The sequence below is a fragment of the Heteronotia binoei genome, chromosome 2 (genome assembly GCF_032191835.1).
Source record: "Heteronotia binoei isolate CCM8104 ecotype False Entrance Well chromosome 2, APGP_CSIRO_Hbin_v1, whole genome shotgun sequence".
Lineage (NCBI taxonomy): Eukaryota > Metazoa > Chordata > Lepidosauria > Squamata > Gekkonidae > Heteronotia > Heteronotia binoei.
The window spans coordinates 51,251,913-51,267,252 of NC_083224.1; the positions used below are offsets into that span (position 1 = coordinate 51,251,913).

The following is a 15,340-nucleotide window of genomic DNA, read 5'->3' on the forward strand; positions in this document are numbered from 1 at the left end:
ATAGCGTGAAAAGGTCAAAGCAACTCAACCCCTCCATTTTACTTGCTCTGTCTGTGTAGAAAATCTTGACATGTTGCTAGAGTACAGAAGTATATTATACCTTTAGTCAGGAAACTTTATCAGCTAAAGGGATTTTCCCCCTCCTCCAGTGAATGGAAATTTAGTGAGACCCACAGTCATACTGTAATAAGAGAATTCTAAGCAAACTTCTTCAGAGTGAGAGGTTCACACACAATGAGTGTGTTAATATACTCCCATTTTATTTTAACTATTCCACCATAATTTAATATGATTTTATTCTGAAGTACATTAACTAAATAACTTCCCTTTGTCCTTACAAAGTTTCATATAAATCTTGTCATACCATATTGGGATCATTATAATTGATAATAGTCACTGGATAGATCCAAGTGGGTAGCCATTTTGATCTGAAGCAGCAAAACAAAGTTTGAGTCCAGTGGCACCTTTAAGACAAACAAAGTTTTATTCGTGGTATGAGCTTTTGTGTGCATGCATACTTCCTCAGATATATGGAAATGGAAGATAACCATTCAGACTTATAGACAAAGGCTGAACAGCAAATTAGCATGTAACATGATGAAGATATTATAAGATATGCGGAGACAAAACAAGAATTACAAGTATATAGGGTCAGCAGTTTGGATATAATTAAGGGAGAACAACGGGAATCAATAAATATGTCAAAATAGGAGATAAATGTGTAAGAGAATCCTTTCTAATTGTGGGAAAATAACTGAGACACTCCATCTCTTCACAAGCATGAAGGTAATAAACAGCATCCCTCCCCTTTTCATTGGGGTGGGTTACAGTGTTATCTGTAACTATCTATCTATCTGTCTATCTATCTATCTGTCATCTAAATTTTCATTGTATTACATTGCAATCATCACTATATATTGTTCTAAATACTATACCAATATATTGTTCTTTAGAGGTATGTCAGAAAAATCTATTCCAGTATATTGCATTGCATTACAAACACTCATATGTATTAAATACATTAAAATGCAGAGGATGGATAGACCTTGGTGAGAATGAGGACATATCTGAGGAAGTGTGTGTGTACATGAAAGCTCATGCCTTGAATAAAACTTCGTTGGTCTTAGAGGTGCCACTGGACTCTGACTTCAGTCATTGGATAAATTAAACATTCTGTTCAGATTTTGGATAATGATTTTGAATTTCCATATCTTTACTCAAGTGGCAGAGGTAGACAGTGTCATCAAGCTGCAATGAACTTTTAACAACCCCATAGGGCTTCCAAGGCAAGAAACAAAGAGACCATTGCCACCCTCTGTGTAATAAAAATCAAATAACGATGATGATGTAGCTAATGTTGGTTGGGAAATATTTGGCACTGAGCACGTTTTATACTAAAATATTGTTTTCAACACCAGTCTCAGCTGTAAGATTTCAGCATCCAGTCAGTGTTAGCATCTTACTGGCATCCCCTTGTGATATCCTTGTGATAGAGTTTAGTTAATGCAGGGGCAAGTCATTCGTTGCATATTAATGATCAGCTATTCAGGTAACTTGTGTTTGATGATAACTCTTCTTGCTCCAATTGCAATGCAGGGTTCAGAGCATTGGGTATTTATAGAAAGAGAAACTTCTGGGCTGGAAGAGCTAGCACTAAAAAAAAATGTTGAAATCCAGAAGGATGATGCACATGCAGGTCGGTCAGAGAAGCATGGAAGGTTGGACTTATCCAAAGTAACCACTGCAGTAGGGGAACTCAAGTCAGTGGAAAAGCAAGAAGAGAAAGCTAGTGAAGAAAGGAAAAGTCAGATGTACAAAAGAGCCAAAATGATAGCCAGTCCAGAGGATTTTGAATCATTATGGGAGGATGATGTCTATGAGAGAGAAAATAGAGAACTCTCTTCTGAGACTGACAGCCAGACAGCAGAAGAAAAAGAAGAGCAAAAAGACAAAGTGGAGGCAATAGCAGTGGCCTGCACTGAACCTCAGCGACCAAATGACCTCTTCAAAGCACCCGTAGAGAAGAGGACTGAACCTGAAGGTGTTGAAGCTGATGAGAGACTAAGGTGTACCTCTTCTTGGTCAGAGTCATTTAAAGAAGAAAGTAAAACTGCCCTACAAGATAAGAGAACTGTTTTGCCATATCTGGACAAGGAAGTGTTAAAAACTAGCTCAGATTCTGAGGCTGTTAAAACTAAGGTGAAATTGAGTGACAAGATAGTGTCTTCTGCCACAGAAAGGATAATCTATTTGGGCTCTGCAGAAACAGATGAAAAAGAAGATAAGACCAAAAATGTATCTGACAAAGAGGAGCTTTCCTCAGCTGAAACAAGGCAGGAAGCCCAAGCTGAGCTATCTTATGAAAATGAGAAGAGTGCTAGGTTTGTATCAGCTGTAGATGCAGGAGAGGCAGGAAGAAATAAGATGTTCCAATCCATCTCACCCACAAATGGTGAAAGAATATCAGGGACTGATAAAGAAATTACAGAATCTGATGAGCCAAAGACAGACACCGAAGACAAGAAAAAGGTACATCCTATAGAGCAGTGTACCAGTGAGAAAGAAGATCATTCATCAGTTACAGCAGAAAGGGATTCTCCTGAGCTGACTAATTACGGTACCAAAGATTATAGGGAATCCATTGAGTTCTCTACCACAGAGGAATCCACTGAGAGAGCTTCCCATATAACAATGGCAGAACTAAAACATAGATTCCTGATGAATGAAGAAGCAGTTCAGTTCTTTTGTAAGGAAGAGCAGAGTACCGATGAAACGCACAGTATTGAAAAAGAATCTGAAAAACAATCAGACAAGAAAGAGGCTGATGCTACCACCGACAAAGTGGACATGCTTTGTGGAATTTCAGAAACTGAGATAGGAAGAAACAAGTTACAAGAAATCGAAACTTCACAGATGTGTCCTCAAATAGAAGCCACAGAGATTACTAAATCCACCTGTGGTTCCTCATCAGAGCAGCTTTCCAGCACTACAGAAACTTCAGAGAAAGATCAAAGTAAGCCCCAGCCAAAGGCAGAATGGGTAAACAAAGATGGAATCTTAGTGTCATACCAGCCCCAACATGACAGATTCTTTGAAATGCATGAGCCAGCTCAAAATAAAACAGTGGGATCAGAAGGATCAGTGAAGGATAAAGACCCTGAGCTAGAACAATCTGCTGAAGATGACACCTCTGAATTAGACCTCATTAAAGGTAGACTCCAAGAACTGGAGGATGCAGCCAATGCCAACTATCCTGAAGTAGAAAAGGTGACAAAAGACAGACCTTCTGTATTGGAAGAAGAGTCAACTAAAGATGAACAATCAACTTCAAATAATCTCTCCGAATTGAAGAAAACAGAGAAGGATGAATCCCCAAAGACTGAAGAATCAAACAGAGATGAGCCCCATGATTTAGATGGACCAACTAAAGATAAACTCCAGGAACTGGATAAAGTAGAAGAGGCCATCGAGAACAAAACTCTAGAATTTAAAAGTTCAGATGAAGAACAATGCTGTGGAGTGCCTGTAGAAGATCTCCAAAATTCAGAGGTTCCAACTCTAGACTCAGAAGGACTGGAGCAGGACACATCATCTAACTTAAAGCAGCCATCCAAGGATCAACTTTGGTCGCAGTCTGGCTCCCTTGATCCTATGCCTCTGGAACTGGGAGAAATACCCAAGGATAAACCTTCATTTAAAAAAGGAAGTGAGGGATCAAGTGTCATCTCCCATGCAGTATCCCCAGAAAGCCACAAAGAATGTTCACAGCCCGAAAAAGGTAGGGGAGATCTACAGATTGCCAGTGAGAAGCAGAAACCACATCTGGAACCCTTGAAGTTCACTACATGTGAAAAGCTTCAAAAATCTAAGGATATAATCTTGCCTATGGAAAGTCATAGGGGCTTAGTAGAAGAAATTTCTGTGGCTTCTAAAATTAAGATGTTTGAACAAGGAGAAATGGGTAACCCTCCCCTTCATGTGCAACACACAACCCAAAAGGGAATTCATGAGAGTTGTCCTGGTAGTAAAGCACCGATGGAGCCATCAAAGATGCAGATAGAGCTACATACGAGTGTATTTTCAGACAAGAGTGGTGCTCAAGTTAAAGCAGTGTTGAACACTTTTGATAATAAAGTAAAGGATCCCGAAGAAGCATCTGAAGTGATCTACTTAACTGTCACACAAGGAACAAGCGAAGGAGAACCTTCTCAGCCTTCATCTTGGAAGGAAGATATTTCTATTGAATCTGATCAAGAAGGAGATGCTGAACTGGCTTCTCCTGATTCTGGCTGTGAAATCACTTTGGCAGAAGCTGTGGTAACTCCCCAGATGAACTGTCCCACTGGAAAGTTCATAAAGCATGTTGTGTGACTCTTCTTTCTTTATGCATCTTGTGCCATGGCTTCCAACATGGCCGTTGACCAAGAGCTGCTGCTTGCATCCCCTGTCCTTTTTTTCCTGTATGTACATGTGGCCTGGTTCATTTGCTGAATGCAGACCTGCTGGCCCAGGCAAGCTCATCAGCTTTTGGGTTGTTATTTGTGTGTGTGTGTGTGTGTGTGTGTGAATTTCCTGAAGATTTGGCTACGTGAAGAATGCCAGCTGCTAATGTGAAACCAGGGAAAAGAGTATTGTGACTAGAATTGCAAAAATGGGGTGGAAGGGATGACACACCTGAGAGCTTTGTTATCTCCCACCTACCTCCAGACATGCACCTAGCAGCAACATTCTCACGCTTCTAGCTTCTTCCTTCTTGCATCCCTTAATTTGATAATCCCCTTCTTGCTTAGCTTGTAAGCCCTCCCTCTCTTCCCCTGCCTTTGACTAGCTGGTGGCTGGCTGACAAAATAGCTTTCCACTGCTCCAACCAAGGCACTTGCCGAGTTCCCTTTCTGCTCCTTAAGACTAACCCCATTTTCTCTGATCTAGAGCAAATTTCAAGAACCACCTTGGGAAGAAAAGGATTTATCAGGCCCATCAGTAAATGCCACCCTGAAAGAAGAGAGTTTAAAGGCTGCTGCTGCCCCAGTGGCCTCTCAGGTCTCAGTGCTGTTTTTACTAACTGCTTGGTTTTGGGGGTTTTTTGTGGTGTCAAAGCTCAGCCTAACCAGTGGAGATTTGTGTGCTGCCGACTCCTTCCCTAGTTACTGGGCTGTTATATATATATATGTTTTATATATATGCTGCTCCTCTGTTTGTCTTAACTATCTTTTCTCATACCTCTCAATGTACCAGGACGGACAAAGTAAGGCATAAAGAATCAGGTAAATTAAAACATTTTCCCTAGAGGCTAGCCCAAATCCCACTGGAGTCATGAGGATCTCTCCAGTTTCAATAACTTTGGGACTAAGATATAATGGGAATTCTTAACAAAAGAATGCAGCTCCACTAAGACAGGAAAGCTAAATAGAAACTAATAATTCAAGGTGCTGTGCTGCAAAACCATTTTGCAGGGCCCGCGTGAGTTGAAATTTATCTTTGAAGCAGTTGAGAGGTATGTGTGGCCTTCTGAACAAGCTAGGACATGGAAGACTTGCTCTGTTTTTTTCTTGTCAATTACACTGATTGAAAAACATAGCACAATAGAATTAATGCTATAGTGGTCTTCTGAAGTGGCATGTTGATCCCCACAAGGATCTAAGTGCTCACAACATAAACTCTTCCGCACAAATGCCACATTTCCTCCAAAATGTTCTGTGCACATTTAAAAAAAAAAAGAATTTTAACAACATGGGCAGAAAACAAGGCTGTCATTTCAGTGAAATTGACAATGTTTTTTGCTTCTATAAATATGTGCAGATGACTTGGATTGGCCTTTGTCTTTCTTCAGCATTCAAGTTTTTTTAATTCCTTCTTTTTTTCCCCTTTTGTAGCACTTTTCTTTCTGATGCCCAGTCAAGTGTGATCCTAAACTCCGTTTTTTTAATGTCTTAACAAGTGTTTGCTGTTTTGCACATACTTGCTTTTGGCACATATACAGTCTGCCTTTAGATATACCCAGCCATCTTTTTGGGGGGAAATGATATTTTCAGTATCCTAGCGGGTTTTTTTCCCTTCTGTTTCTAGTTCTGCAAATAAAATTGGGAAATTCCCCACCCTGCAGAATTTATGCCATGATAAAGGTCTTGGTTTTCATGGCTGGGGTGTGTTTAAAACCCTTCCTCTGGTACGTCCTTTGCCCTCTCTTGTGTTGGGTATAGCTGGCTCTGACCTGTCATTCAGCACTTACAGCCTTAGCTTCTTTCCTCCTTTTTGTCTCATTCAGAGAGCGGGATTGAGGGAGGGCACAGAGGAAAAATCTAAGCCACCACGGCACAGGGCTCCTGAAAGTGACACAGGGGATGAGGACCAAGACCAAGAAAGAGACTCAGTCTTCCTAAAGGACAACCATTTGGCCATCGAGCGCAAGTGTTCAAGCATCACTGTCAGCTCAACTTCCAGCCTTGAGGCTGAGGTGGACTTTACAGTCATTGGTGACTACCACAGTGCAGCCTTTGAAGACTTCTCCCGGAGTTTGCCTGAGCTTGACAAGGAAAAGAGTGAGGGAGAAGGGGAAGGTCAGGTTTCTTCTCGAGAATCTGACAGACCAGCTCCCAAGGAAGAAGATGATGCCAAGAATGGTGATAAAGCTTCCTGTGTAATCCCGGAAGAGGTACAAAAGGGAGCCACAGTCAACGATGTGTTCTTAGTATCTTCATTTTGCAGTGTTGCCTGTCTCACATTTGGCATTGCTTGATCGACTGTCCTTCTCATGTGTCTGGAAGTGCACGCTTACTTCCAAACAACTCAAAAGAAATTTCTCAAATGTTTTAACCCATCATTGTGAATGTTGTTGTCTTGTTTGCATGGTTGTTTCTGACATCAAAATGCATGACTGTCCCCTAGGTATCTAATGTATCTCCTAATCTTCATGATAGCGTCACAGTTTAACCCACCATATTTGCCTGGCTGTTCCACCACAGGTATCTCATGGGGTGGGTTTGTGTGTGCTTTGTGTTGCATGAACTCAACTAATAACACATGTATTGAAGGAACTTAATCTCCGTTAATAGAATTTACTCTGGATAAGATGAGCAGCCTCTAGAAAGGCAGATGAGCCAAACAAACAAAAAAATCCTTTCTGGTTGTTCAGAAGTCAGAAAGTAAGAAAAATAAAGGTTGCTCAGAGTCAGGCTGGGAGTGAGAAAATGTAATGTAGAAATCACTTTTCATATATTTCCAAAACTGAGCATCACACAGAGATTTGTAGTCTTTTTAGTAGAATTCTGTGTTTGCACTAAAATCTAGTGGTTTAAATTCTTCTCCCCAATCCCTTTTGATTTATTGGAGAGCTTAACTTTGCCCATCTTTATTTTAATGTTATCTGTAGTGGATACCTCTACTACATCATCATGGTCAGTGTTTTCTGTCACCCACACACACAAACATACACACTACAGACCCTGTTATTTGAAAACCACATACCTTTTGTAGCAGGAAAAAAATGTTCCAACTCAAGGAGGATTGAGGGTTGTGCAATTTAAATGACTTCATCCAGAACATATGACAGGTTGCACACCAGCAGATTTGTGCAGTTAAACAGGGTTGCTAATTTTTGTTTGTTTGTTTGGTAGTCATCAGCTGTGAAAACAGAAACTTTGAAAAAATCAGAAGAGGCCTCTGTGCATCACAGAATTATTGCAACAGAAACTACACAGGTAACTGGTTGGATTTTTAAAAATCCATTTAAATTTGGCACCACAACCAAAGCATATGAAGTAAGAACTTGCTGTATAATGTCGTTTGGAAGACCATGACTGGGTTTATAGGGCTGCTGTGCTTTTGCTGAAATGAAAGGGACAGAGTTATGTGGAGCCTGTGGGGATATCCTCCACTTTGCTGCCCTGTCAATGCAGGGATCAGTTATAAGCCTCTTTCTGTGTGTAAAGTGTAGTCAAGTCACAGCCGACTTACAGTGACCTGCTCATAGGCTTCTCAAGGCAAGAGACAAACAGAGGTAGCTTGCCATTACTTGCCTCTTTGTAGAAACTTCAGTTTCCATCCAAGTATTAACCAGGGCTAACCTTACTTTGCTTCCATGATCACACTAGTCTGGGCCATCCAGGTCAGAGCAGCAATATATGTACTTCAATTTAAATAAAATATACCTGCCTTGACTCTGGGTATATGCGTGTGTGTGTTTAAACTGTGCAGTCCTTTCCAAGACCTGAAAAGCACAAGCATCCCACTCTGTAACCAAATCACAGCCTGCATACTTGGCTTGGGACAGTATTGACGAAGGACCATGCATTTGCAGTCATTGGGTGGAGAATTAAGCAGCAAGTGCTTTATTGGCAAGTCAAAGATATTTAAAAATGCCAACCTTGCAAAGACTGCTGCTTGTGCATCAGCTGTAGCTGCACTGATTCACCCTCTTTTCTGCTTTATTTTTCAGGTTGATGGAACCATCACAGGCGGAAAAGAGACAATAACTACTTCCCACATTGTCAGCACAGAAACCATATCTACATCCTCTGTAAGTGCCCATGGGGAATGGAACTATCCTCCTTTTTGAGTTTTTTCTTCTTTCTCTTAAGGTAACATCCTGATTACTGTAGGCATTGAATTACATGTGATTCAGGAGACACAAGAACAAGAGTTGGATTGCCTGTGTTTAAAAAAAAAAAAAAATTAACAGCCGTTCTGGGTGGTTATGGGGATTAAAGTCAGGGCTACAGTCTGTGGAGAGGAGTTAATCCTTTCCCTGTTTATCATTTTTCTGGTGGCGGTGTTTGCCTCACAAGGGCATGCAGGTACCTTTGTGGAGTAAAGGGCATCTTGGGAGGAGAAGGAAGGAGTGCATCACCCAGTGTAATTACCCTGAACCATATTTCCCCCATTCCGCTTTGTGGCTTCTGTAGCCATTCCCAAAACAATAACAGAATAATAGTTGCAGGTTTACTGGGCCTTATTTAAGTTGTTCCTCAAGCCACTTCACTTTCTTTCTGAATTGTTCATGGTTTTATCTACACTGTGAGTTTTCCAATGGATCACAGTTAGCAGGAGATCTCCAGCAAAAATTGCATGTAACAGAAAACACCCATTAAGGATTCAGTCTGTAGCATTTAAAAAAAACATATTTCTGATTGGCCTTTTAGGCTGAAGCCCCCATAGACAACTAACAATAAAAAGCAGTCAGTGTGCATAAATAAATAAAATACAAAAATCAGATATGACTATCATCAGAAAACAACGAATCACAAAATCAGTTATTGTTCTGTTCCAACACTTTCTGAAACAGCCAAGTCTGCAAGAAGTGATGAGACCATGCATGCCTCTGTTGGGGTGGTCACGGTACTCCCTATTCTTCCCTGTGACATGGAAAGCCACTTCACGGTTTTCTTCTCCTCTGATTATAACATTACCAAAACATGCTGTTTAGACCTGCGACAGGCCCCAACACTTCATCATGTGCTTTTCTATTTTTTACATGGTGAAAAAGATATGCATAGCCATCTCACCTATTTCAGGAAGAACTGGTCACTTCCAAAATTTTTAACTAATACTGAGTCCTGCTATAGTATGTGAAGCTTTCCAAGGACTTGCAGCGTCTGGATTGGAAGCATCTAGGAATGGGGATGGATGATAGCAGGGCCTGTACAGCTTAAGCAGGGCTCATCATAAAAGGGGGGAAGGGATCATATGACACTTTAGGTTATTTATTTTGAAAAAGAGATAACACTTAAAATTGTATTTATTTTACTTATAAGTAAAGGCTAGAGAGATGAGTGCTGGGTGGAAGGTATACTTAAACTGTTACGTAGGCACAGTGCTAGCTTGCTTCTAATTTAGATTATTAAAGTAGTAAAAAAAAAAATCACATGAACAGCTGGAAACCCTGAGATGAGGCATCACAAATATTCAAGCAGTATTTCAGCTATGAAGTAGACAAAAGGCTCAGATCTCCTGGAGCGTTTCCAGAGTTGGAAGGGTTTTCACCAAGCAAGTTTGACTTTTTTTTAACCTCTCCCTCCCACTGCAGGTCCAAATGCCTCCTGAAATACTATTCCTGGGTGCAAGCAGTCACCAAAAACAGTGTTGCATGGCATTGTCAGCTGCAACAGGATAAGAAAGTTGCACTCCATGTGTGGAAATTCTTCCATCCACAGAAATACTCCAATGGATTTAAGCTAAACCTTTTGGCCTTCTGCTAGATCCTCAGGAGAAGGGGGAGAAGGGAAACCTGCAGGCTGGGATAGATAGGTTTGCAGTCAGAGAAGAAGGGATTGTTGAAGGTATCAACTAAGATAGGCGCAGTTATTGTCTCAGAAGATGTCCCCTTGTCTTATTTAGGTACCATATCTAATTAGGTATCTCTCTGCACCTTTATATCATTGTAAACATTGTGTTTTGCAGGACCACAGCACCCCCAAGCCTGGGAAGGGAACAACAGAACTTCGCTCCATCTCTCCAGTGAGTGTTTTTTATATTCTTGAAGATTTGAGAAAGAGATACCTTGAAGTGCAGTATAAAGATAATGCAATGCTCCAGCCATCATTTCTCTCCTCTGGCTCCATCCACTTCTCAAGGCATCCTCCTATCTCCTTTCTAGTGAACAAGATTCAGTGAGGTTTTGGAAAACGGAAACAGCAGAACAAGCATACCTTCTCCTTTGTGTCTGAGGCTGGTGTAAGCCCACTGGTGCAGTGTCTGAGATCTTGGCGCTGCACACAATAGGCCACATATAAAGCATGTCCATTGGGAGATGATTAAATCCACCATATTTGTAATTTAAAATAATCACCCTCAGTGCTCAGCCCTAACTCCAAAGTATGCACAGACAATGAGAAAGCAAACCACTGCTTCTCTTTCCTTTATAATCATCTGACTCATGTGCTAGCTACTTAACAGCTACTCAAAAGTGGTACAGTTACATTTATTTGACCACAGGCTGACAGGTCCTCTGATCTTCTGGTTATAATTATGAGTGAATGCCTCTTCAGTTGGAAGGAGAAATTACTAGCGTGACTTTCTCAGTGCTTACTGTCATGTCCCAAAAACAATATAAGGAGGAGGGAGACTAGGGTCTCTCATCCATTTGACTGTGAAGCTGAAAGATTTTTTTTTTAATATATATATATCTTTTAGCAGAGACTACAGACAATGGGAAAGGGGAAGATTTCTACATGCAGTGGGAGTCCACTTGTGCAATCTTGCCATTTATTGACCCTGACAAATGCATACTCCCATGACTTCTTTACAATTTGGGGAACTTCTGCAAATATATTGAATTCTGAATGAAGCCACAGAGTTTGGATTTTAAAAATCTTCACAGTGGAGTCAGTGTTGGATAAATGAAATGTTTCTACAAACCTGGGAGTTACCCAGGTTTGCAAATAAATAAATAAATCTGAAACTTTAAAAAATAATGTTAAAAACCTACAGAAGAGTTTGCATGCATTGGCTTCAAGCCCTGCCCAAGGCTTTTCAAAGATGCCAAAGGTTGAGCCAATGTGTGCTCTGTCACTGAGCTATGTACCTTCCTAGATGAGGAACAGACAAAAGGAGTGTGTAATAAAGACAATGGATTGGAAAAGAAAATACAATCTGTTGACATGGACATTGTTTTGTCTGTGCTTGCAGATCACCAGCAGTGCTGTTGGGAAAGAAGCCTTCAGCAGCCTTTTTGGGGCCACAGCAGAAACTCTTTCAACCTCCACAACTACGCATGTTACCAAGGTAAGAGCAGGTCAGAAGGGCTCAGTAGCAAAGCACCTTCAAATGTTATGGAGAGTGTTTAAATTTAATGTATTGAGCATAAGGGGAAGTAAGAGGCAATGGACAGCTATCTTAAGGGGAGGTACTTTTCTTACAGTTGTGTTTGATATGTAATGACAGTGGGCAGCCTTGAACAAATGGTTACTTCTTATCCCACATCTGTCACTGGGAAGGTAGAAATCATAGTAACAGACTGCCCCATGCAGTTGATAGTGCTGAGTTACCTAAGAGTTACTATTTTATGTTATGAAAAATGCCATATGACATTTTTTTCCCTTATTCCAGACTGTGAAAGGAGGATTTTCTGAAACAAGAATAGAAAAGCGAATCATCATAACAGGAGATGAAGATGTGGACCAGGATCAGGTATGAAGGAAGTATGTGGGAGCACTGTTAGAAAGATCTCAACCAAGCCTTCCATTCCCAGTTTTATATGTGTCCCACCCAGCCCAGGCCAGGACTCCGCGGGCCCCCCCCTCGCTTGCCAGCCGCCCACCCCCCCATGACACCCGGGGAGCTACCCGTGGCGCTGCTGGACATCCCCACAGCCGCACCGCCACCTACCTGGGCGTCCGACAGCAGAGCAATGGCCCCGGCAGCACAACTCGGCCCCTGCAGCCAGCGCACCTGCCCTCGGGCGCGGGGAGTCCAGACGCCGCGCAGCGTCGAAGGAGGCCAGGGAAGGGAGGCGGAGAAGGAGCCCAGCAACAGCTGAGGGAGGGGCCAGCAGGCCGAGCCATGGCGGCTAGTGCCGCCGCACCCCAACACTCCACTGGGGCCATGGAAGGCCCAGCAGCTCCAGGGTGGCCAAGCCCCGGAACGCCATCCCCCGGCATCTGGGCTTATGAACGGGGGCGGAGCCAGAAGGGGGTGGGACCCGGGGAGCAGGGAAGGAACTGGCAGAGAGATAAAAGGAAGAGGGACAAGAGGTCGGGGAGGAAGCTGGCTGATGGAAAAAGGGACTGCCAACTGAGAGAGAGAGGAGCCCACCCATAGCTGGACAGGAAAGAGGGCCTGAGGTGCAGTAACCTGGCTCCCTCCCCTAATTCTGAGACCTCAGGAGGACATTCCCACGAGTCCCAAAATGGGGCGGTCCAGGCAGAGGGGCGACGGCCGCACCAGGGGTTTGCGAGGGGTGCCCAGGGCACGAAAATGGGAAAACTAAGATGGCTACAATCCCCAAACCCTTCAGAATATGAAAGAGATGGCATAGAGATCAAGGGTTCCATGTGTTTGTAGAGTGCAGTCTCTAGAGCTGATCTCCCCTGTGGCCTTTAGACATTAGGCTTAGAAACTTATTGGTGAATCAGGAAAGTCCCTGGTTCAAATGTCGCTTCTGTCAAAAAATCTCTAGCAGTGCAATCCTAAACAGAGTCAGTGGTCAAAGCCTGCAGAGGTCAGTGGGCATAGAAAAGTATAACTGCTTAGATTGCATTGTAGGTGTAGGTGGCTTCTGTCAAACCATTATTTGCTTCAGCGCTTCCCCCGACAGACACACACACAAATATGGTGATAATACTGACTTGTATTACTGGTTTGTTGTAAGGATTACAATAATTTAATGCATGTGAAGCACCCGGAAAACTCAATACAAGTTATGTATTGCTGAGAAAACTTATTTATTGTCTAAACCAAAGGCATACTAATTAGTTACTATAACTATAGAAACAGATTGATTTAAAACTGAATGCTTTCCTGCAGCCTCAGGACCAGCACACTATAAGTTGTGGATAATGATGTTCATGATGCCAAATGGAATCTCTTAGGTGGGATCAGCACTCACATGGGCTTTTTTCGTTCTGCTGCTGCCTCTTCTCCTGCTTGTGCTCAGCCCTAACTCCATAAAAAGTTTTTTTTAAAAAAAACCTAAACCAGAAGCAACATCTGGTAGTAGCTGCTGGGCAGATTCATGTTTCCCATGACATGAGAAGTAAATGTCTGTGTTCTTCTGACATTTACAGTTAGAGATCAGACATAAAATAGAAGTAAAAGATCACTTAGATGGATCAATGGACAATAGTTGCAATGAATTGCAAGTCCCCGGTCCACACTATCAAGCAGTCAAATAAATACATGAAACTTTGTGCTTCTGATGACTCACAGTGATGTTTCCCCAGAGTTCATTCTCTGCAGAGAACATTATTTTATTAGTTCCTAAGAAGGTCATAAAATGATGTTTCATTGATCAAGTTTTATTATAAATCATGATCCTGCCAAAAAATTGATTTTTGTGTTCTCTATGCTGATGAGATTTGACAGCACCATTCATCTGTTGCATGGGGGAAGCAAAGGTCCCAGATTCAGTTCTTACGCAACCCATCTTCCAAGCAGACAGTCAGTTATGTTGAAAGCTGTAGCAATAACCTTATGTTCAGTGTTGTACATGCAGGGCCAAGAGAGGAACATGCATACAGGCAGGGTCCAGACATGGGAATCATGTGCACAACAGCATTTGCTTTTGTATTCCTGAACTAGCAAAAAGATACGACTTGTTTTGCATGCTGGTTGCTGGACTGAATTTGGGTAATGGTTGACTCAAGGCCAGACTTCCACATTTTTTTCTTTATATATTCTATGTTTTCTATCTATCCAGTCAATCCAACATGGGTTTCCTTGGCAGGGAACAACAGTATTTTTTTTTCCAAAGTCGATCCCAGAAGCCAAGATACTGTGCTGACAATACACTGCCACTCTTGACCCCAAATTATTTCTTTTTAAAGCTTCATATTAGATTAGGAATGGCCAGCTTTTCATCACTAGGACTTCTTTACCATGAATAGTTACAAAATTTTCAGTAGGTGGAGTTTTCCAAAGCCCCTCAGCACTTCATATGACAAGATGAACATTTCCAGCAACCATTGTATAATTATATGCAAAATATCTTGGCTTGCAAGGAGCCAAGGGAGGGGGTTAAAGACATAGGAGCTAAATATATTATTATACATAATATATTTAGCTTCTGTGCATGGTATGCAAAGATATCAGCTCAGTGCTGCAAATAAGTTCACATATAAATATTATTTTTACTGCATAAGAACTTAACATACATAAGAAACAGTTGGCTCTCAGTGAATCCATTCTGCCAACAATGGTGTTTTCTTCCTAATAAAATGGATCTGCAGAATCCAATCTTGAAGAGAAAATCTTTGACAAGAATGTGCACTCACTTAATAGAGTTCTCTGTATTTCCAGGAACATTCCTGAGCTCCCTTTCATCCACTGAGCTCCCTTTCCTCCCCAACCTCCACCCTTCCCAGGCGCTGCATGCTGTTTCGGCATGTTCTTCTGTTGTCTGCTTAGACCACTTCCAGTGAATTTGCGTGAAACACTCACTGTTTTCTTTTCATAGGCTTTGGCTTTGGCAATCAAGGAGGCAAAGCTGCAGCATCCCGACATGCTGGTAACCAAAGCTGTAGTATATCGAGAAACAGAACCATCTCCAGAAGAAAAGGACAAGAAGCCTCAGGTGTGTCATATGAACATATGAAGCTGCCTTCTACTGAATCAGACCCTCGGTCCATCAAAGTCAGTATCATCTACTCAGACTGGCAGCGGCTCTCCAGGGTCTCAACCTGAGGTTTTT

General features: G+C 41.9%; 1 protein-coding gene across 8 annotated transcripts in view; it reads left to right on the forward strand.

Moving 5' to 3' along the window:
• Positions 1 to 15,340, forward strand: part of EPB41L1 (erythrocyte membrane protein band 4.1 like 1) — a 223,780-nt gene that overhangs the window by 205,501 nt on the left and 2,939 nt on the right. For 4 of the 8 annotated variants that reach the window (XM_060230954.1, XM_060230952.1, XM_060230953.1 and 1 more), the window contains 7 exons: positions 6,266 to 6,652; positions 7,614 to 7,697; positions 8,435 to 8,515; positions 10,396 to 10,452; positions 11,623 to 11,718; positions 12,043 to 12,123; positions 15,107 to 15,223. In XM_060230954.1, the coding sequence (XP_060086937.1) occupies positions 6,266 to 6,652; positions 7,614 to 7,697; positions 8,435 to 8,515; positions 10,396 to 10,452; positions 11,623 to 11,718; positions 12,043 to 12,123; positions 15,107 to 15,223 (903 nt within the window). Of the gene's footprint in view, positions 1 to 4,929; positions 5,041 to 6,265; positions 6,653 to 7,613; positions 7,698 to 8,434; positions 8,516 to 10,395; positions 10,453 to 11,622; positions 11,719 to 12,042; positions 12,124 to 15,106; positions 15,224 to 15,340 lie in introns of all 8 variants that reach the window. The other 4 variants (XM_060230949.1, XM_060230950.1, XM_060230956.1 and 1 more) reach the window with 2 other exon arrangements.